General features: G+C 58.3%; 2 protein-coding genes across 3 annotated transcripts in view; both read left to right on the top strand.

Annotated features, from left to right (window-relative positions):
- LOC142070131 (uncharacterized) overlaps positions 1-2,833 on the top strand; it is a 34,413-nt gene extending 31,580 nt beyond the window's left edge. Inside the window, exons 5-6 of the mRNA XM_075123350.1 lie at positions 1,428-1,530; positions 1,627-2,833. Of these exons, the coding sequence (XP_074979451.1) occupies positions 1,428-1,530; positions 1,627-1,777 (254 nt within the window). The 3' untranslated portion in view covers positions 1,778-2,833. The remainder of the gene's footprint in view (positions 1-1,427; positions 1,531-1,626) is intronic.
- Positions 2,834-8,292: 5,459 nt separating this feature from the next.
- LOC125629402 (uncharacterized) lies at positions 8,293-13,500 on the top strand. 2 transcript variants are annotated; one of them, XM_048834848.2, is made up of 5 exons: positions 8,293-8,887; positions 11,054-11,138; positions 12,220-12,268; positions 12,367-12,539; positions 13,093-13,500. In XM_048834848.2, exons 1-4 carry the CDS (start codon positions 8,573-8,575, stop codon positions 12,518-12,520), a joined length of 603 nt encoding a protein of 200 aa, XP_048690805.2. In that variant the 5' UTR covers positions 8,293-8,572; the 3' UTR covers positions 12,521-12,539; positions 13,093-13,500. The 2 variants fall into 2 exon arrangements, with proteins under 2 accessions (XP_048690805.2, XP_048690804.2); XM_048834847.2 differs by having other exon boundaries at positions 8,294-8,887; positions 12,367-12,529.
- Positions 13,501-20,436: the final 6,936 nt, after the last annotated feature.

The following is a 20,436-nucleotide window of genomic DNA, read 5'->3' as shown; positions in this document are numbered from 1 at the left end:
AGGAGGCTCTGGTCAGTGGCCCAGTTCTGGCAAACCCAGACTTTGACAAGCCCTTTATGGTGTTCACCGATGCCTCAGACAGGGGACTGGGGGCGGTGTTAATGCAGGAGGATGAAAGGGGGAGAGACACCCCATCGTGTACCTGAGCAAGAAGTTGCTACCCCGGGAGCAACACTACGCGGCCATCGAGAAGGAGTGCCTGGCCATGGTGTGGGCCCTCAAGAAACTAGAGCCCTATCTCTTCGGGCGGCACTTCACCGTCTACACCGACCCCTCTCCCCTGACCAGGCTGCACCAGATGAAAGGAGCCAACGCCAAACTCCTGAGGTGGAGCCTGCTCCTGCAGGATTATGGCATGGACGTGGTCCATGTGAAGGGAAATGCCAACCTGATAGCGGATGCGCTGTCCCGGAGAGGGGGCCCCGAACTTCCCCAAGTCACTGGTCAGAGTGACCCCGCTCAGTTCAGTCTCGAAGGGGGGATGTGACGCAGCAGGGAGGGGGGAGTGTTGACCTGGGGATGTGGCAGGGGAGTTTCACTGGGGATGGGAGACCTGAGAGCCTGTCACCTGAGCCAGGAGGGGGAGGGGAAGGTAACACCTCTGCCCGGGAAACTGGACAAAGGCTGCAGGAGGGAGCCTGCTGGGGGGGTTTTGGTTGCAGTCTGGTGCTGGGTGGTTGTGACGATGTGACTCAGCAGGGAGGGGGGAGTGTTGACCTGGGAATGTGCCCTGGGGATGGGAGACCTGAGAGCCTGTCACCTGAGCCAGGAGGGGGAGGGGGAGGTAACACCTCTGCCCAGGAATGTGAACAGAGGCTGCAGCAGGGAACCTGCGGGGTGAGTTTAGTGGGCAGTTTGGAGGCTGGGGGGAGGAACACAGGGAACCCCAGGGCTGGGGTCTAAGCTCCCTGCTCCCCCAGAAGGACGTGATTGAGGGGTCCTGGTTGTACCCACAAGCTCTGTTGTGGACTGTGTTCCTGTTGTCCAATAAACCTTCTGTTTTACTGGCTGGCTGAGAGTCTCAGTGGATCCCAGGAAGAGGGGTGCAGGGCCTGGACTCCCCCACACTCCGTGACAGTGGTGGAATGCAGGGAACCCCAGGGCTGGGGTCTGAGCTCCCTGCACCGCAGAAGGACTTGACTGAGGGGTCCTGGGTGTACCCACAAGCTCTGTTGTGGACTGTGTTCCTACTGTCCAATAAACCTTCCGTTTTACTGGCTGGCTGAGAGTCGCGGTGAGTCCCAGGAAGAGGGGTGCAGGCCCCGGACGCCCCCACACTCTGTGACAGGAGACACACTGGGTGGGATCTGGGGTGAAGACAGACGGAGAGGCGTGCACGGTGCTAGAGAGTGGGGAACGTTGGGGGTGAAAAGCAGGCCTGGTAACACATTGACACCTGGCTGCTTTCCTTTCTTCTCTTCTTCCAGATGAAAACGGCAGGCTCAGAAAGCAGCTCTCCAGCCAGTCCCAGCAGCTGCAGGATTCCCAGAGGCAGCTGCAGGATTCCCAGCAAGAATTCCAGCAGCAAAGGTAGGACCCGCCAGTCCCAGCCCTATGGGGCTGGGGTGGGACCCTCCCGCCAGAGCTCTGAGCGAAAGCGCGTTTCCCTTTTGCTTGTTCCCCCAGAGATCAACTTGAAGCTAACATCCGTTGGCTGAACTTGGAGCTCCAAAGCCAGAGGAATCAGCACTCCGGCGGGGACAGCCTCAGGGGTCACAGTGTCTCTCTCTACCTGGCTCCGCTGGTTCTGTCCCTCATTGGGACCCCTCTCCTTTAAGAGGAGCAGCTTTGTACCGGTATCAAGGAGCCTGGATACAGGCTTGTCCAGAGACCCCTCCTGCTGTCTGACCCCCAGCCTCTCGGTCTCGTCCTGTCACCTCCACCAAGGACAGCTCCAGCCTTCCACCAGCCACCGCACTCTGTGCCTGCTCATCTCTGACCACTCCACATGCTCTCCCCGCTGCAGGTGAGAGAGCCTTCTCCTGTGAGGTCCCGCTGCCTAGCACGGCTTCCCTGAACCTTCCGCCTCACTCCAAGTCTCCTCCCAGAGCCCGGCAGCACTGCCAGGTCCCAGCTGAAGTCAGGGCCCCCCTGTGCCGGGCCAGAGACACAGCCCCTGCCCTGAACAGCTCGCAGGCCAAATAGCAGCACAGGGGAAAAAGAAAGATCATTATCTCCTTTTTATAGGTGGGAAACTGAAGCACAAGGCCATTCGTGAGTCTCCCCAGCAGCACGTGGAGGAGTCAAGTCTGAGCACCAGCACATAACTCTAAGGCCATGCTTCCTCTCCAGTCCTCCCTTGCCTACATCTCTCCTTTCTTCCTCCCTCTGCCCTTCTCTAGCTCAGCGCAGTGGGTCAGGGGATGGGGACACAGGACTGTCTCGCTCGCTCTCTTTATTTCCATCATCCGTCCCCACTGCCCCAGTGCAGCGGGAGAGTGGAGAATCCCCAGGGGCACACGGTGCACTGCAATAGCGCAGCCAGCTCGCTCCCCTCCAAGACACCCTCAGGAGAACTGGTCTAAGCCACTAGCTTGCTACGACCTCGGCCCTTCCCCGGGTCGTGCAGGGAGACAGGCCCCCCTCCAGCCGGTCCCTGGCAGAAGGATCTCGTTGGCTCCTGCCCAGCACTGGAGGACGATAGGGAAACAGTGAAGAAGATGAAGGGCACAGGGAGGATGGAGCCACTTCACCCAGAGCCAGAGCCCCTGGGATTTCTTGGACTCAGATTATCCCAGACGACAATTGCCCTGAGCGGAGTCAAGCCCCAGCTGGGGTATTTGCTGCTCCCTTAGGGTTTCTGTTTTTCTAATACAATTTTGCCAACCCCAAAGGTTTGTGGTGTCATTTGTCCTCCCACGTCCTGCCCAATCAGAGACACGGGGCTCAGAGTGAGCAGCCCCGGAGCCGTGTTCGTGGCCATTGCACGCCTGACCTGCCTTCAGAGAGCAGGGAAGAGGCAGCTCAAACTTTGCCTCTAGTTTGGAGCACGGGGCAAACCCCTCTCCCTGCTCCTGGGCTGGGGTGATGGGTTCTGCACAGGGCGCTCTTAGGGGAAAGCGCTGTGGGCCCATGCCTAGGGCCTCGCTCCGGGAGTCAGGTGATGGCATCAGACCCAGGACTTTCATATATATGTCAGTTTCTAATCCTCAAGGATGCCAAGAACAGCTCACATGGTGACCCAAGGGTAACCAATGCAGGGACACTGCCTGAGTCTGCAGAGAGCCTGAGTCGATTGGTCTGAATGGGCAGGAGCTAACAAGACAGTGACCAATGCAGCAATCCCGGCCTGCATTTACTGAGAGCCTGAGGTAATTACTTTGAGGGGGTGAGCTACCCCTGCAACTGAGGGATCAGCAAAACACTTATTGCCTTTCTCCAGCACCTTCCACTGGTGATCTCAAAGCACCCGTCCAACATGGGTGAACCGAACCTTGCAGCACACCCTGGGTAATCAGAACCATTAGCCCCATTCTACAGGTGGGGAAACCACAGCAGACAGAGGAACATGCCCCAGGGCATGCAGGCAAAGCTGGCAATGGAACCCAGGAGTCCTAGCTCCCAGGTCCTGGTGCTTTAATGCACAGACCACAGTTTCATAGAGTTTCAGGCCAGAAGGAACCATTAGGTCATGTAGTCTGATCCCTTGCATAGCCCCGACATTAAATGTCACCCTCTTCCCCTCTATGGAGCCCAATAACGTGTTTGACTAACACAGCTTCCTGGAAGGCAGCTGGTCTGGATTGGACAACATCAAGAGATGGAAAACCGACCGCTGCCCCTGGTACCGTCTGATCTTCTTAACAACCGCACCCCAGCTACCGACCCTTTTTTCCCAAAGAGATGGGAGGGAGGCGGGAGGGGTAAGTGGGGCTGTGGGAGGAAAAGGAAGAGAACTGCCCCCAAATTATTCCCAGAGAAGATCTTTTAGAAAATCAGCCAATCTTTATTTAAAAATGGCCAGTGATAGAGAACCACCCCGACTCCTGATAAATGGCTCCAATGGTTAATTATTAATTATCCTCACTGTTAAAAATGTACAGCTTATTCTAGCTAATAGACTTCTAGGTAGAAGAGCGTCTCACTGCCTAGCATTGCAGGAACGGCCTTCGAGGGCCATTCAAGCCCCGTGGTCTGGTTCTTCTAGTGACTCAGCTCCTGGCTACATCCTGGCCACACTCTCCTCCCTTCAGGGTACCGGAGATCCAGCATCAGGGTTTGAACACAAAACATACCACAGCTGGGTCTTCTGTTCCTATTTCGCAGGGCTGGGAAACCCCCCAGTGCCTACCCCAGCACTCCCTCAAAACATAACTAAAGGAAAGACACCGAGGGGAGGGGATCCACTAGTGCAGTTATACTCGGCCCTCAGGGCTTCAGGAGCCAGTGTTATGCTTATAAGAAGCACACGGAATCTTTGCAAATGGGATAAGGCAATACGCCGCGTTTACTGAGAGTACAACTTAAGCATTACAATCGGCATATGCTTCCATTCATTCACACACACCAAAAGGTTCTGCAGCCAGATCTTATAGTTACCAGTCCTCACTGTTGCTCGGTCAGTTCCAGTGACCAGCTGAAACTGCACACAAGGGAGGAGGAGCTGGGCTCTGTCAAACGCATTCAAAGCTCTGAGGCTGATGCAGAACGAACCCAAAGTCCCATGGCCATACACCCTTCTTTTATAGTGATAAGATCCCATACAAGTCTATGGACCTTGCTGTGTCACCGTGGAGCTGTCAGTCACGAGGTATTCAAGGTTGCTCTGTTTAGCATTATTTTGAGTTGTTACTGGGAGGATCTGCAGCTGTTTCTTATCTGTCCCTCTGGCTCAGCTCCTCAGTTTGTCCTTGGGGTGTAGGCCTTTGCCTGAGGTCATCAATCCGGGTGATTCATAATAAAGTTGGTGCCTCTCGACTCCTCCACTCCCTTCTTGACTGTCCGGCCCAGTTGTCCTGGCTCAGTTCATTACCAGACATCCTTCACTCACACCAAACAGTAAAATAAGGCAATTACAGCCCTAAAACGGCTATCCTTCTAAGAGCAAATGTTAACACAATCAGCAAAGAATAAACTCAGAACAATTTCTATTTACTAATTCAAAGCTAGCAAAATGGAGTATAAGGCAAAATAAACAAAAAGGAGAACAATTTTACTTGAGACAATTTCTTCCCATTCGGCTGTTGGCCTACACCCAGGGGTGGCCAACCTGCGGCTCCGGACCCTCGTGCGGCTCTTCAGACGTTAACGTGCGGCTCCTTGTCTAGGCACCGACTCTGGGGCTGGAGCCACAGGCGCCAAATTTCCAATGTGCCGGGGGAGGGAGTCCTCACTGCTCAACCCCTGGCTCTGCCCCAGCCCCTGCCCCCACTGCACCCCTTCCTGCCCCCTCTCCTGGACCTGCCATGCCCTCGCTCCTCCTCCCCCGCCCCCCAAACCTCCTGCACACCACGAAACAGCTGATCGAGAAGTGCGGGGGGGAGGCGCTGATCAGCGGGGCTGCCGGTGGCGGGAGGCGCTGGGGGTGGGGTGGGGAGCGGACGGGGGCTGCTGACGTTTTCCTGGGGCTCTTTGGCAATGCACGTTGGTAAATTCTGACTCCTTCCCAAGCTCAGTTTGGCCACCCCTGGCCTACATCATTTCCCTAAAGAGCCACCGTGGTGGGAATTCATTGTTTCATTTATTATAGCGCTCGCTGTCCATATTTAAACAGTGCGATGGGGAAATATTTCATGTCTCTGATTCTCCCACAGCAAAAAGACTGAGTAGCAATTAGTATTTTATCAATGACAATCAGCCACGCTTATCCCGACTGAGGTGTTATCCAGACTTCAGATGATGAGCCTTACCTTCAAAGGCTCTCTTTCCTGAGCCGGAGACTGGTTAAGAACATGGTAAGACCCGCCTGATTGGTTAGGAACATGGAGGGATTAATAATTAAATCACCTGGTGGAGCCACCGGAGACACATGAAAGAGCCACTGGTGGGTCCCGAGCCTTGGTCTGAGTATCGCTGCCCTAGAGTGTTTAAAGACAGAGCCTGTTCCAGCTTGTACTGTCATCCTCTGCTCCTCTCTCAGACCCACGACAGAACCCCTCTCCCGCAGCCAGTGCCAGCCCTCTGTCTCTCCCCAGGGCCCGCTACGGGGACTGTCTCACTTCCCCCAGTCCCCCTAGTGTACTGTCTGCTCCAGCACCCCATAGCTTCCTCCTCCTATCCCCACCCTGCCTGACATCCCCCCTCCCCCAAATGCAGCAGAGTGGGTCTGATAGGGCCCGGATGCTCCCATTAACCCCTCCTTAGGTCCAGCTCCCATGCCTGCCCCCCCCACCAGGGGAGGGGTAAACGATAGTCACAGGGGGCTGGATCAGCTCCCTCCCCTTAAAGGGGCAACTGCCCTGTGGCAGTATCTATCGAAAGAACCCCAGCAATGGGCCAGGACCCTGCTGTGCTAGGGGCTGTACATAATAATAATCATCAATGCAAAGTCCATTATCCACCAAACACCCCTGACCGCCCCCAGCTCCTGCCAGGCCAGCACAGCCAACAGGCAGGTTGGCCTGTGGGGTTCTCTGCCACGTAGCAGCCACAGGCCAGGCAGTTCTAGCGGGTCTGGACCCAGCGCTTCTTCCCCACCCGCTCTCCCGAGGTGGAGCCCAGCTCCTGCCCGTGGATCCGAGCAAACCCCCCCCACAGGCTGGAGCAGGGGCCTGGCTGGTTTTGGGGGGTGGGGGAGAAGGGCCCAAGGAGTAGGCTGGCAGCTGCCTCAGCAGGGGAGGAAGAATGACCTTGGGTTATTTATTGTGTTGGGGAGAAGGGATATAAAAAGACAAAAAGAAAGAAATTTTTCTCTGAACAAAAAAAGAAAAAGCCCCAAAGTTGTGAGCTGCAGGTAAATTAGCCCCTTTCTCAGCCCTTCTGCCCTGCCCCCCCTTCACTCAGGGTCCCCCCTTCGCCCCCCCGCTGCCCTGTGTAGCAGCTTCTTCCGAGAAATGATACCTAGCAGCCGCGCGCGTGTGTGTGGGGGGGATTACACCGGTGAGTGGGTGCTGGTGCTGGTGGAAGGGAAGCAGCGACGGCCCTGCAGCCACTCGGGGGGCAAGGGGGAGTTGGGGTGCTTGGGTTAGTGGGGACCACTCTCCTCCCCCAGCTCCACCCCCTGCCCTGCTGAGCTGCCCCAGCCAGGGTCAGGAGATGGCTCTGCCTGGCAGCCATGGCCTCTCTGTGCCCCAGATCCCCCCCGCCCCATCATGTGAAACAGGGACAAGCTCACCTGCTCCCACCCTGGGTGGGCGGGTGGGATGATGAATTCAGGTTGCGACTGGTGGGCAGCACGTTATCCATTGACAATGGCCCGTTATTATTTTATCATCATGCAGGGAGGTGGAAATAGAATGAAACATGGCTCAAAATAACCCCCAGGAGCCCCAGAGCTGGGGGGGGGGTCCTCTAACCCAGAGACCCCCCCAGGGTGCTGCTTCCAGGGGTCTATTCAGCACCAGCTCGAGTTGGCACAGGTCCCAGCAGGGGGAGGACATGGCGCTGCCCCAGGTCCCCCAGTGCCAGAGGCCCCAGCAGCTCCTGTTCTGCCTCCAGCCCAAGTAAAAGCCCCTTTCTCCAGGGGGAGCTCAGCACACAGAGCCCCACCAGCACCTCAGGGCATCTGGCCCACATGGCCCGTCCCAGGCCCGGCAGAGCTCCCCTCTCGGTGCCCCCTGCCCTGCCCCTAACAGCTAAGGAGACAGAACGGGGCACAGACTGCAGCTCCCCTACGCAGCCCGGCAAAGCACCGGCCAGGCCTCCAGCCGAGGGGGATGGAACCCAGTGCCAAGCACCAAGGTTGTCTGGGCTGCAGGGTTTCCAGCCTCTGCCAACTCCGGGCAGGGATCCAGCCGGTCTCCTGCAGGGTTCGAGCAGCCCAGGGGCCTTCCACTGCACAGAAGGCACAACCCAGCCTGGAAGCAGCACTCCCCAGTTCTGCCAGTGGCGGGGGTCCAGAGATCAGGCCCGTGCCCCCTACGTGGCAGAGCACTACCCAGCAGGAGCTCTGGCACGGCAGAGCAGAGCAATGGGAATGGACTTGGAGCCGGGTGTGCCCCCTGGCAGAGAGCTGCTGGCAGCCCAGGGAAGGTGAGGGACAGAGACTCAAATCCAGGTCTCCTGCATGGCAGCCCAGAGCACCACCAGCCGTGACAGCCCTTTGCAGCGCTCCCAGCCTCTCCCAGCCAGCCCCGTTACATCACAGCTGGGCAGACCGCTGGGTCTACGGCCAAAACCCAGCCCAGCCCAGGACTCTCCGACTCCCTCGAACCACATGATCTCCTGAGGAAGTCCATCTGCCCCCAGAACAGGAACTCTGGGGAACGTGTCCGATATGCTAATGAGGAGCACAACGAGAAACACTAGGGGGCAAAAGCAACTCTTCATTTTGGCAGGGCGAGGCTGCCGGGCTGTCAGCTCAGCAAGATTCACATCGGGTGGCTGCAGCTGCAGAGAAGAAGGAGCCCGATATACTGGGATGAGCACTAGTTGCTGAACCATCCCCCGCCCCCTGTTTTTGGAGAACAAAAGCATGGGGAACCATGGGAAGACATCGTCCTGTGTTTTCCTGTTAGTTGCCCTCATCTTAGTGACAACTGGTCTGATTGCCTGTGTGGTCTTTATCTCCTTAGCCCCGACCCGGCTGAGACAGTGCCAGGAGCAGCTGAAGAATGACACCTCAGCTCTGATGGGGAAACTCGCCAACCTGGAGGAGGACAAGGGGGCCCTGGAAAAGCAGCGGGACGGGGTGAGGGCAGAGGTCACGGCGCTGCGGTGGGAGCTGGCTGGCGCCAATCAGACCCTCTGGGAGACGCGTGGGCGCTGGGATTCCTGCAGGAGCCTGACGGTGGGTGCTCCGCATGTTGTTGCTGTTTAATATTGGCATAGGGTAGCGCCCAGGAGGCCCTGTCCAGGATCAGGGTGGCGCAGTGCTGGGGGCTGTGCAAAGGTACCAGCGCCAGGCCCTGCCCCGGGCAGCTCTCAGCCAGGGGACCATTCCAGGCTGCTCTTCCAAATGCTGCCATGATCTGCCTTGTTGCTTGTCAATACCCACCCCCCAGCACAAGCAGCTTTCTCCAGGGTCCCTCCCCACAGCCCCCAGTGCTGCTCCAGCTCTGGGCTCCCCACACCGTCACATGCATCGCCCCCTTGGTCCACCCTGGAGCTTCCCTCAGCAAGGGATTTGTCCCGTTGCTCTGTGGGGTGGGCTGGGAAGACTCCCACGCAGCTCATTTCACGTGCTCCCCAATGCAGGATTTGCAGGGGTGAGAAGCGAATGCACTAGCCCTGGGCGTCCCCTCGGTCCCTGGTGGCTTTTTGTTACGGCTCAAATTAATTTCCTTCTCTGCACATGTCTGCGTAAACATGGTGCAGGGACTCAACCCTGTCTGGGGAGCTGCGGCGTGCAGGCTGGCCTGGGGAATGCACTGTCCTGTTCTGTGGAGAGGAGGTGGTCTCTCCCCTCAGAGAGTGGGGAAGTGACAGCTGGAGGCACAGGGGGGACAGCAGCAGGCAGCGTGGAGCCTGCCAGAGACAGAGAATCTGAGTCTGGGACGAAACTGGGGGAAGCAGGGGAAGGAGGGAAACCAAGAGGAAGTGAAGAGACAGGATTGAGCGGGACAGACAGACGTGAAGATGAGGGCCCCTTTAGTAGTGCAAAGCTGGCTGGTCTAGTCAGTCCGTGTTCGATGGCCTGTTCCTGACCCTCCGTTCCTGTTTGTTCCTGAGCATCAGATCTGGTCATCTCCTATCATTGATCCATGCTGTCCTGGAGATCTGGAACAGGAGAACCCGAGGTCCTGCAGGTCCAGTGGGTCTGGTCTAACATGCTGTGATGAAGCGGGACTGTTCTTAATGTTTCCTCTGAATACTGTAGGGGTGCCTCAGTTTCCCCTATGCATTTCTTAAGTCTCTAGGTGGTAGGATAAGGCAGGGGGTGTCATTGTGTGCAGAGCAAAGGGCCAGTGTACATAAATGGCTGACACTGTCTCCTGGCAACTGATGGCCTGGGCCCTTCCCCCTTACAAGGTGAGAGCTAAAGGGTTGGAGAACAAAGGAATCAGGTGAGCTCCTGGCCCGGGAAAGGGACAAAGCCCAGAGGAGGAGGGGCTGCAGGGGGAGTCGGTTGGGGCTGGCTGGGGACGAGGAGTGAAGTGCAGATGTGGTTGTCTGGCTCACTGCCCCCCAAAATGGACCCGGCTGAGGGGTCCTGTTCTCTGCACGAACAAGCTCTGTTTTAGACCATGTTCCTGTTGTCTCATAAACCTCTGTTTTACTGGCTGGCTAAGAGTCACGTCTGACTTTCAAAGTTGGAGTGCAGGACCCCCTGGCTTCCCCAGGACCCCGCCTGGGCGGACTCGCTGTGGGAAGCGCACAGAGGGGCAGAGGACGCTGAATGCTCCGAGGTCAGACCCAGGAAGGTGGAAGCCGTAAGGCTGCTCCCAGAGAGGAGACTTCCCCAGAGTCCTGCCTGGCTTCGTAGGGAGCAGCTCCAGAGCCTTGCCGGGGGACTCCAGGACACGTGCACCCCCACATACCAGCACCACTGGATTCGAGTCCAGTTCTCCACGAGAGGATGAAAGGCTGATTTGGGTGTTAGCCGGGACAGAGCTGGGGAAAGGGGAACCTTGAACTAGGAAAAAATAAGGCACCTATCAGATAATAGCCTGAGAGGCCTGTTCACTGAGGCCTGAAGGCCATGGGCCTGGTGCTGCAGTAGGAGGCTCCCTTCCCTGTGAATCCATGCAGAGCAGTGCCCCGGGGCCAGGCTACGGTTATTGCTGGAGGTGCCAGCTTTCAGGCTGTTCATCCATCTCCAGTAATTCCACTCTGCTCCCCGTGGAACAGCAATGAGTAGGTGTCCACAGTCATTAAGCTGCCCTGTGGTGTTTTTCTGAGCTGCCACCTTCCGCCCCAGAGGTGGCTGCAGCCTGCACCGCACAAGTGGGCAAGGGCTTTCCTGTGTGCGTCACTGTCAGAGATGCTGATTCTTCTCTTTCGTTTTCTCGCTCAGCACGACCTGCAAAACAACATCACTGCCCTGAAGGATGAAATCACCCAGCTGGGAGGCCGAGACACTGAGCAAGGACGGGGACAAGGTAAGACGGCTGCTCTGGGCAGCTCCTGGCTAATGGCCACCAACCCTTTGGGAGGCTTAGGAGAGATCCTCTCTAAGACAGGGGACGCCTTTCTGGGGTGCACGCATGGAGCTTCCGGGGCCACGGTCATGGAAGTGTGAAGCCCCGTGTGCTGGGCCAAGTCCTCTCAGCCTTGTAACATTACAGGAGTGGCGGCATCAGGACAAACCCTCCAGATTCAATATGACCTGGGCCAGCCTGCTCAGAGCCAGGAGGCCGGGTCACTCCAGGAGGGGGATTTTCTGCTGCCCTGAACTGGGTCTTACTTCCCCACTCTTTGTGGGGATGGGGGACTGGTTGGCTCATGAGGTTGGTAATCAGCTATGGAGCCTTGCACCCCTAGGTCGCTGGTGCCCTAGGTGCTGTTTGTTGACTGTTACGATAAGCTCAGCCTGGTTCAAAGGGGACAAAGGTCTCCAGCCCAAAAACGCCCACAAGAGCCAGCAGCCAGCGGCAGCCCCAGCAGAGAGACCAAGGACTGGTCAGGGCACAGACGCTGAGCTGTCCTTCCTTGTACATTCCAGTGTGTCTATATCCACCTGTTATCTCTTGTCTTCTGCTGAGATTGTTACCTCCATGGGGCAGGGAGCATCTTTTTGTCGTGGGTTTTTACAGCACCTAGCACCGTGGGGCCCTCGCCGATGGCTGGGGGTCCCAGGCGCTGCCGCCATCCAGTAAATTATCATTATCATCAACTGCAGAAGGCCAAAATCTTCTTGGCTGATAAAGGGATGGGGGAGGTGAATAGGCAGGGCCCGATCCTGTGTTCGTATCAGTGTGCTGATGACCAGCCCCTCCAGCACCCAAAACTTTCCTTTGACCCTCAGCCCCATTGACATAGGGGCCTGCCTGGCTCATCTGAAATAGAGGCAGGAGGTACAGTGCAGGCAGCTGCCCCCAGTGAGGCAGACAGAGGGCTGGGGGTGTCGAGGGACCCCTAGGATGTAGGGATGCGCTCGAAGGGGGGGGCGCATGCTGGGGGAAAAGCACGCTGCCTTATCTGACTGGCACTGGTGTCTGCGTCCCGTCTGTCGTCTTCCAGGTGAAATAGTCAAGCTCAGACAGCAGCTCCAAGAGGCTCAGCAGCATAGGTGAGACCAGCCCGTCCCTGCCCCATCGGGCTGCGCTGGGGGGGGGGGGGGGCAGAGCTCTCTGCTACCATCTCCTTCCCTTTCCCTTGTTCTCCCAGTGATAAACTGCAAGCTGCCATCCGGCAGCTGGAGCAGCAGCGGCCCCATAGCCAGAAGAATCAGAGCTCTGGTGGGAGCAGCCTCCGGATCCCAGTCGTGGCCGGCTACCTGAGCCTGCTGGCTCTGTCCCTCACCAGGGTCCTACTCCTGTGAGAGAAGCAGGTTTGTACAGGTACTGAGGAGCCTGGATGTGGACTCGGTTCAATTCCCCACCCTCCTGCTATCTCACCCCCACGCTCTTAGGCTGCAGGGCCCCATTCTGTCCCCTCCAACTGAGACAGCTCCTGCCTTCAGCCACTACCTCTGCAGCATGAGAGCTTCCTCCTGCCCTGCAGCATGGCCCTGTATCTCTCCGTCCCATTCCAAGCCTCTCCCCAGCTCGGCAGGGCTTGCAGGACTCAGCTGTACCAGGCACGGAGACACAGGCCTGCCCAGTCCACACTGGGAGTAGCCAAGCCAGGCAAAGGAAGGATCCTTACCCCCCCTTTTACAGATGGGGGGGGGGCTGAGGCCCAAGGAGACGAGTGAATCACCCCAGGAACACAGGGCAGAGCCAGGACATTGACCCTAAATCTGCAGAGTACCAGCTCCATGCCATAAACACAAAGCCACCCTCACTCCCCATCTCCCCTTTCTCTCTCCCCTCTGCTATTAGGTAGCTCAGTGCAGTGGTTCGGTGGTGGGTAACGCAGGACTCTCTCTGTCCCTTGGGATTTGTGTTTCAGGGCTGACCACGCAGCGGGAGAGTGGAGAATCCCCACGGGAACACGGTGCAATGCATAACGCAGCCAGCTTGCCCCCATCCCCAAAACGCTCACGGGAACTATTCTAAGTCACTAGCTTGCTTGGCATTTCCCCTGGGTCGCGCAGGGAGACGGCTCCTGCCCAGCCCAGCCCTGGCGGAAGGATCTCGGCTCCTGCCCAGCACTGGAAGACGATGGGGAAATGGTGAAGAAGATCCAGAGGGTGAAGAGCACAGGGAGGAAGGCGCCAATTCATCCAGAGCCCCTGGGGTTTCTTGGCTGGAGATTGCCCCAGACGACGGTTGCCCTGAGCGGGGTTAAGCCCCAGCTGGGGTATTTGCTGCTCCCTTAGGGTTTCTATTTTTCTAATAAAATGTTGCCAACCCCAAAGTTTTGTGGTGTCATTTGTCCTCCCACATCCTGCCCGATCAGAGACACGGGGCTCAGAGTGAGCAGCCCCGGAGCCGTGTTCGTGGCCATCGCACGCCTGACCTGCCTTCAGAGAGCAGGGAAGAGGCAGCTCAAACTTTGCTGCTAGTTTGGAGCACGGGGCAAACCCCTCTCCCTGCTCCTGGGCTGGGGTGATGGGTTCTGCACAGGGCGCTCTTAGGGGAAAGCGCTGTGGGCCCATTCCTGGGGCCCCGCTCCAGGAGCCAGGTGATGGCATCAGACCCGGGGCTTTCATTGAAAACCAATCAGTTTAAAACGTTGGTTTCTAGCCCGCCTGCTTGCCAAGAAAAGCTTAAATACGTGATCCGAGTGTAACCACTGGAGCCCTGCTGCCTGAGTCTGCAGCCAGCCTGAGCCCATCGCTCTGAGAGGGCCCCTTATATCAACGGGGTGCTAACCCCCAGCCCACAGGGGGACCCTGCCAACCCCAGCTCAGCACTGGCTTCTGCACCTAGCCAGAGAAAAGTCCAGTGAACCCCACCCCCCCAAGGTGAATACTGGGGGGTCCTACTGCCAGCACTGCAGAGAGGGGACCCCCGCTGCTCCTATGGGGAGGGGGCTTTGCTGTTGCTCCTGGAGCAGGGAGCCCCATGCCTCTGCCCCGCCAGGAGCTGGGGGGGGTGCCCTTTAACCCCGTTGGGTGGCAATGGGGGGGGGCAAGCCCGAAGCCAGCTGCCCGGCCCGCTGTCCCCAGAGTTTTGGGGTCCCCCATGAACTCCGGAGCGCCCCCTCTGGCCCCAGGGGTTCGCCGCCGGGCCGGACCAGTCCCACCCCCCTCCCCGCCCCGCGGCAGCCCCAGCAGAGAAACGAAACCGAAACCTGGGAGGGGCGGAACCGAAACCGACCAGCCGGGAGTTCCCGGGCCCTGGCGCGTCCGGTCGGGCTGAGGTGAGACCGGGGCGCTGCGGGGCCGGCAGGGGTGAAGGCAGCCCCCCCTTGCACCCCGGGGGCGCTCCCCATGGCCGCGACGCAGCGGCCGGCCTCCTGCCTCCCTGCTCCGGCAGCGGCTGAGCGGGTCTCACACAGACACGCACAAAAGCCGGAGGGTTCAGCAGCAGCCAGCCCCTGCTCGCCGAGGGTCGCCCCACACCTCTTGGGCTGATATCCCCGGCTCGGGAGCCCCAGCCACCCTGGTGCCTGAAGCCCCGACCACACTCTGCCGAGCTGGCCTGAGCCCCCCGCCCCTCTCCCGTCCCCCCTGCAGAGCTGGTTCTCACTCCCCGGCTGTGGAGAAATTCAGCCCAAATCTACCCACCTGGGTATCTCCATTTCCCCCATCACCACACAGCCATGAATGGATTTAGCCTAGGAGGCAGGGTCAGTATTAGCCCCAGGTGGGATCTAGGACACCCAGAGGTGAAATGACTTTCCCAAGGCTAAACAGGGAGTCTGTGGCAGAGCAGGGAATCAAACCCAGAACACGTGAGCCCATGGCCTGTGCCTTAACCACTAGGCAACCTTCCCACCCAAGGAGGGGGAACCTCCTCTGCCACTTTGAGTGTGTGGATGGGAGCAGGCACTAGGAGGTGGGGAGCAGGGAGAGATGGGGAAAGGGACGTAGGTGGGAAGCAAGAAGGGGGAAACATCAGGAAGGGGAGCAAGGACTTAGAGAAGAGAAAGGGGCGGGGAAAGCAAGAGGAGGGCAGAGGAGAGAGACTCTCCATTGCTTGTCCCTCCCATCCACCTTCTTCCCACAGCCATCCGTGGCCTCAGCTCCCAAACAGGAGCCACCGGCCCTAAGCAGGCGTGAAGCCCAGAGCGAAGGTAATGTCTTTAAACTGGGGTGTTAGTGAAGACAGCTTGTCGCTGAGTGTAATGAGTTTAATATACTGTAATTCATGACCATGTAATGATGTATTTCATGACTATTTTAATAATGATTACATTGTTCAGATGCCAATGACAGACACACATTCAATAACAGAATATGAAAGATGTGTATAAATACGCTGAAAATTGCCAGTTTTGGGGGAGGCTGAGTCCTCCCAAACACCCCTCCTCCCTCGCCTTCAAGGCAGGAGGAGGCAGAAAGGAGTGAGCAGTGGGCAGGAGATGCTCTGGGGAGAGGACCTAAAGGGAGGGGGCAGAGCGGGGGCAGGAAGAGGTGGAGTGGGGCAGAGTGGGAGGGGGGGCCCTTGGGGAAGGGGGCGGAGCCGGGATGGGGCACCCATCGGCAAAACCAAGAGTCATCACCTATACCTGCATCTGTACCACCCCGATGAGCCTCCCCACTGAGCCCCAACCACCTACCCCTGGACCCCCACCCAAACGAACCCCACCTCCCCTGAACTCAGACCCCCCCCCACCTGCTGAGCTCCAACCACTTTCACTTGGTCCCCCCTGCAGACTCCCATTGCCCCTGCACCTGGAACCTCCCTGTGCATCCAGATCCCTCACTGAGCTGCCTGCACCCAGACTGCCCCACACAGAACCCTCTTTCCCCCCACACAGAACCCTCTTTCCCCCAGCTGGATCCCTCCACACTAAGTCCCTCTGCACTTGGATCCTGCTGCCAGGCTGAGCCTCCCTGCCCACATCTGGTGTGCCTGGCGCAAAAGGGGCAGGGCCCCAAGGTGTTTCTGTGGCAGGCATGGCCCTTGTGCTGTGTCAGGTTCAGGTTCAGCCTCACTGCCAAGTCCCTGTCCCAGGGGGGCGGGGGAGGCTGCAGGGTGATGTCCCACCTCAGTGGCCTGTGCGCCCCACTGCCATGGCGGAGCTTCCACATTTATTTACCGTAAAAACAAATTGCAGAATTTTAAAATATTATACCCAGAATTTGATGCAGAATTCCCTCAGGAATATGAGGCGCTGTACAGCTGTGATGGTGGGACTGTGAAGGGGGTGCGGGACAGTAGGGGCTCTGTGGGTGAGGGAGCTGGGCAGGCAGTATGGTGTGCAGGGTGCTGTGCAGTTGTTGTGGGATGTCAGCAGGAGGGGTCTCTGGGCAGGGGGTGCTGGGCATAGGGATCTGGGGGGGAGGTCTCTGGGTGAGAGGGCACTGGGCTTAGGGATCTGGGGGGGGAGGTCTCTGGACAGGGGGTGCTGGGCATAGGAATCTGGGGGAGGTCTCTGGGCGAGGGGGCGCTGGGCATAAGGGTAGGGCACTGGGCAGGGGGGTCAGTGTGGAAGGGGCACGCTGGCAGCGCAGGACTGGGTGGGCCACTGTTCACGTAGCAGTTTAGGGTTTGTAAACAGAGCCCTTGTGCTGGGCTGTGCCCCATTGCCCCCAACCGGCCCCTCGCTCTGCAGACCGCCCCCCATCACATGCCCTATTTCCCCAATGGGGGCCCACAAAAAGTTAATCCCGCCCTGCTGCTCTGCCCCAATTCGCCCCCAGCCCCGCACTTCCTGGGGAGGGCTCGTTAATGAGGGATATGCTAATGTGCGATAGGCTAATGACGAACAAGCAGTGACAAGGATGAATATATTAATGAGGTGTCTGCTAATCACCATCTTAAATATGTTAATTACTGATGGTAATGAATTTGCATGCAAATACGGACTCATCTGGGCTGTGCTATTAAGGCATATATTAATGAGGGGTATGCTAATGAGGAGGCCGCTAGAAACTCTATAGCACCAAACTGCTCCTTTCCTTTGCAGGGTGTGGCCACCCGCCTGGCTCCCGCAGGGCCCTCTGAACCCGATGGGCGATCCCGGGGGTCTCGCCTCGGGCGGCAGGAAGGTCTGGCTCGCCGTGGCCACCGCGGAACTCGCCATCATCCTCATCCTGGCGGCCGGGCTGGGCCACTTTGTGGCTGAGGAGCGCTGGCTGCACAGCAAGGTGCTGGCCCTGCGGGAGGAGATGGCGAGTACCAACCGGACATTGCAGGAGAAGTGGGAGGGCTGGGACGTGTGCAAGAACCACACGGTACGTGCGGCGGCTCCCTCCAGCTGACGGCATCGCGGCGCCTGCTTGCCAACGCGCCAGACTCCTGGGAGCTGGATCTGAGCCCCCCACCCCTGCTTCCCAGGGCCCCTTGTACGCGCCGCAGGGTACAACACAGCCGGGATTCCCTCCTCCCCTTCCTAACCAGTGCCAGGGGCTGCCAGCCCTAGGCAAAGGCCAGGGCCAAACAGCAGCAGGAGGCAGATGGGATGGGAAGGTCCCGTGCTGAGGTTAGCACTGCCTCGCCCCTCCCGCCCCCCCAGCTCTTCTGCTCACAGGAGATGCCAGCCTGAGCAGCACACTGACATGGGGATAAGCCAGGAACAGGGCACCTTGGGGGGGTCGGCAGGAGAGAGACCAGGCTGGAATCCAGCCAGGATGTGGAGTTGTTTGGCAGTCCCCAGCCATCCCAGTGCACGGCCCCCTACGAGTCCAGCCTGAGGCTCCCTCACGCCCTCCGTCCTGGCCCGCAGCCCCACCTCTGTTTCAGTCCTGGGCATCTAGTGAGCAAAGGCTATTGGCTGCGTGATCCTGACCAACACCTATGCCGGGTGACTGCGTCTGGCCGGTCGGCTGTTCCAGTTGGATTCAGATGTCATGCCCCACCCCAGAGGTGGCTGCAGCTCAGCGAGCGGCTGAGTGAGTCCCAGGCAGTTTGGAAAGCGCTTTGAGGATGCAGGGCTCTCTGAAGTCTAAGGCGTTTCGTCTTTCTCTCCTCCTCCAGCACGTCCTGCAGAGGAATGTCACCAACCTGACCCAGGAGGTCACCCGGCTAAACAGCGACATTGCCCAGCAGGAAGTGGAAAAAGGCAGGTTACGAGGTGAGACAGCTGCTGTTCTTAGCCCCTCTGCACAGGCAGAGCCTGCTCCTAGTTCTGCAGGTGCCTGGGGGCTCGTGGGAAAACCTTCCTGCGGGAGGGGGTGCCTCCTTGGGGGGATAAGGCAGGCAGAGACCTCCCTGGGATGTCGCCCAGTGCCAGCATCTCCAAGGATTCCACACACTGGTCCCCTTGCCACTGCTGTGTGCCGGTCACAACCCAGACCGGTCTGAGCTCCAGCACCCCCAGGGCCGCCCTGGGAAAACAGTCCCCTAGCTGTGTCCCTCACCGCAACCCTCTCCTGCCCGGTGAGCTCATGGGAGGACCCATCCAGGGTAAACTGCATGGGCCAGGGGCCTGCTCTCGAGACCGGATGGGCTTCACAGGCAGGGGGGGAGCTCCTGGGAACAGGGAATGATAAAGGGGGGAGTGGGCGGCTGATGGGAAGGGAGAGGACGCCGCAGTGTGGTACAGGCAGCAGGGACAGGTCCCTGATGACTGGTGCTGCAGATTCAGCTAAAGGGAAAGCGCGTGGCGGCCAGTCCGTCCAACAGAACAAAGTGGGCGGCGGGGGCTCATCAGCACAGCGCGGGGAGCGGCTCAAGGTGCCCATGTGTCCCCAGTGCAGAAGTCTGGCCAATGGACTCGCACAGAGATTGGGCACCGTCTGGTGTTTGCGTTGGCAGGGGTGGGGAGAGGAGAGGGTTAATTCTGGCCATCAGGATGGGGAGGGGGCAACTAGCATGATGGCGGTTCTGATCCCAGCTTCCCTCCCACTCCTGTTTTCCAGATGAAATTAGCACCTGGAAAAACACAGTCCAGCATCTCCAGGAGCAAAAGTAAGGCCCACTTGCCCCCTTGGGCGATCCCTGCACTGCAGTTCTCCCCCAGGGGCTCTTCCCCGGGGACCAGGCCTCACAGTTAAACGCCTGCAGTCCCTGGCTCCCAGGGCTGTGCTCGCCCCATTGCCCTTCTCTGGGCAGCACGCTGTGGAGAGGGAGGGTCTTAAAATGAACAAACAAGCCGATGTTTCCAGGGGGCCAGCATGGAAACGTGGTGCAATGGATGCAAAAGGTCGGGGTGAGTCACCCTTCCCTGGGGGCTCCTGGAGTGGATGAGTGATTGCCCCCCATGACCCCAATTCCCAGGGCAGGGGAGATGCATTGGCAGGCTATGAGGACCACTGAAGGGCTATTTTTCACTCTTCTTTATTCCCCCCCCCCCCCCCCCCGCAGGGATCAGTACCACAGGGAGGTCACCTGGCTGCAGCAGCAGCTCCAAAGACACCAGGAACTTCGCTCAAGTGTGGGCAGCACCAGGCTCCCCAGCCTCCTGCCTCTGCTGGCAGCCCCCCTCGCTGCGCTGCTCCTCTGAACGGAGCCAGGCAGGGAGCAGTCAGCACCCAGGTATTTAAGGACTGGGTGGAGGCATGATTAGCCAACGGCTCATTGACAGAGCTGCTGGGGCTGGTTCTGGCCTCTCCTTGGGTGGGGGGAACCCAGAGGGCGTTGATGCCCCGGGCGTCGCTGTATTTACACAGACAGGCCCCAGTTCTCAGCTTAACTGGGGGTTGGGTGAGGCTGATTCCCTCCACTGGAGTCAGTGGGGCCAGATCCCCAGCTGATGTAAATGGGCCCAGCTCCACTGCAGCCAGATCCCAGCCAGCACACTTCGGTTTATGCTAGTGCGGTCACACTGCTGTAAAGAGAATTAGGCCATGTGTGAACAAAGGCCCAGAGCCGCCCAAGTATTCAGGAACTGAAATCAGTGGGAATCAGGAACCTAAATACTTTTCAGAGCAGCAGCCGTGTTAGTCTATATTCGCAAAAAGAAAAGGAGGACTTGTGGCACCTTAGAGACTAACCAATTTATTTGAGCATAAGCTTTCATGAGCTACAGCTCACTTCACCGGATGCATAAAAGTGGAAAATGCAGTGAGGATGTTTTTATACACACAGGCCATGAAAAAATGGGTGTTTATCACTTCAAAAGGTTTTCTCCCCCCACCCCACTCTCCTGCTGGTAATAGCTTATCTAAAGTGATCACTCTCCTTATAATAAGAAAAGGAGGACTTGTGGCACCTTAGACACTAACCAATTTATTTGAGCATAAGCTTCATCTGATGAAGTGAGCTGTAGCTCACGAAAGCTTATGCTCAAATAAATTGG

This window comes from Caretta caretta, chromosome 25 (assembly GCF_965140235.1).
Source record: "Caretta caretta isolate rCarCar2 chromosome 25, rCarCar1.hap1, whole genome shotgun sequence".
Lineage (NCBI taxonomy): Eukaryota > Metazoa > Chordata > Testudines > Cheloniidae > Caretta > Caretta caretta.
This window is presented reverse-complemented; position numbering and strand designations above follow the sequence as displayed.

What these genes read in the sequence shown, in the direction of transcription:
- LOC125629402 (XM_048834848.2), top strand. Translation starts at nt 8,573, where the DNA reads ATGGGGAACCATGGGAAGACATCGTCCTGTGTTTTCCTGTTAGTTGCC. An exon ending in TGAGCAAGGACGGGGACAAG is followed by an intron (nt 11,139 to 12,219) that starts GTAAGACGGCTG and finishes GTCGTCTTCCAG; the next exon opens with GTGAAATAGTCAAGCTCAGA. An exon ending in CAAGAGGCTCAGCAGCATAG is followed by an intron (nt 12,269 to 12,366) that starts GTGAGACCAGCC and finishes TTGTTCTCCCAG; the next exon opens with TGATAAACTGCAAGCTGCCA.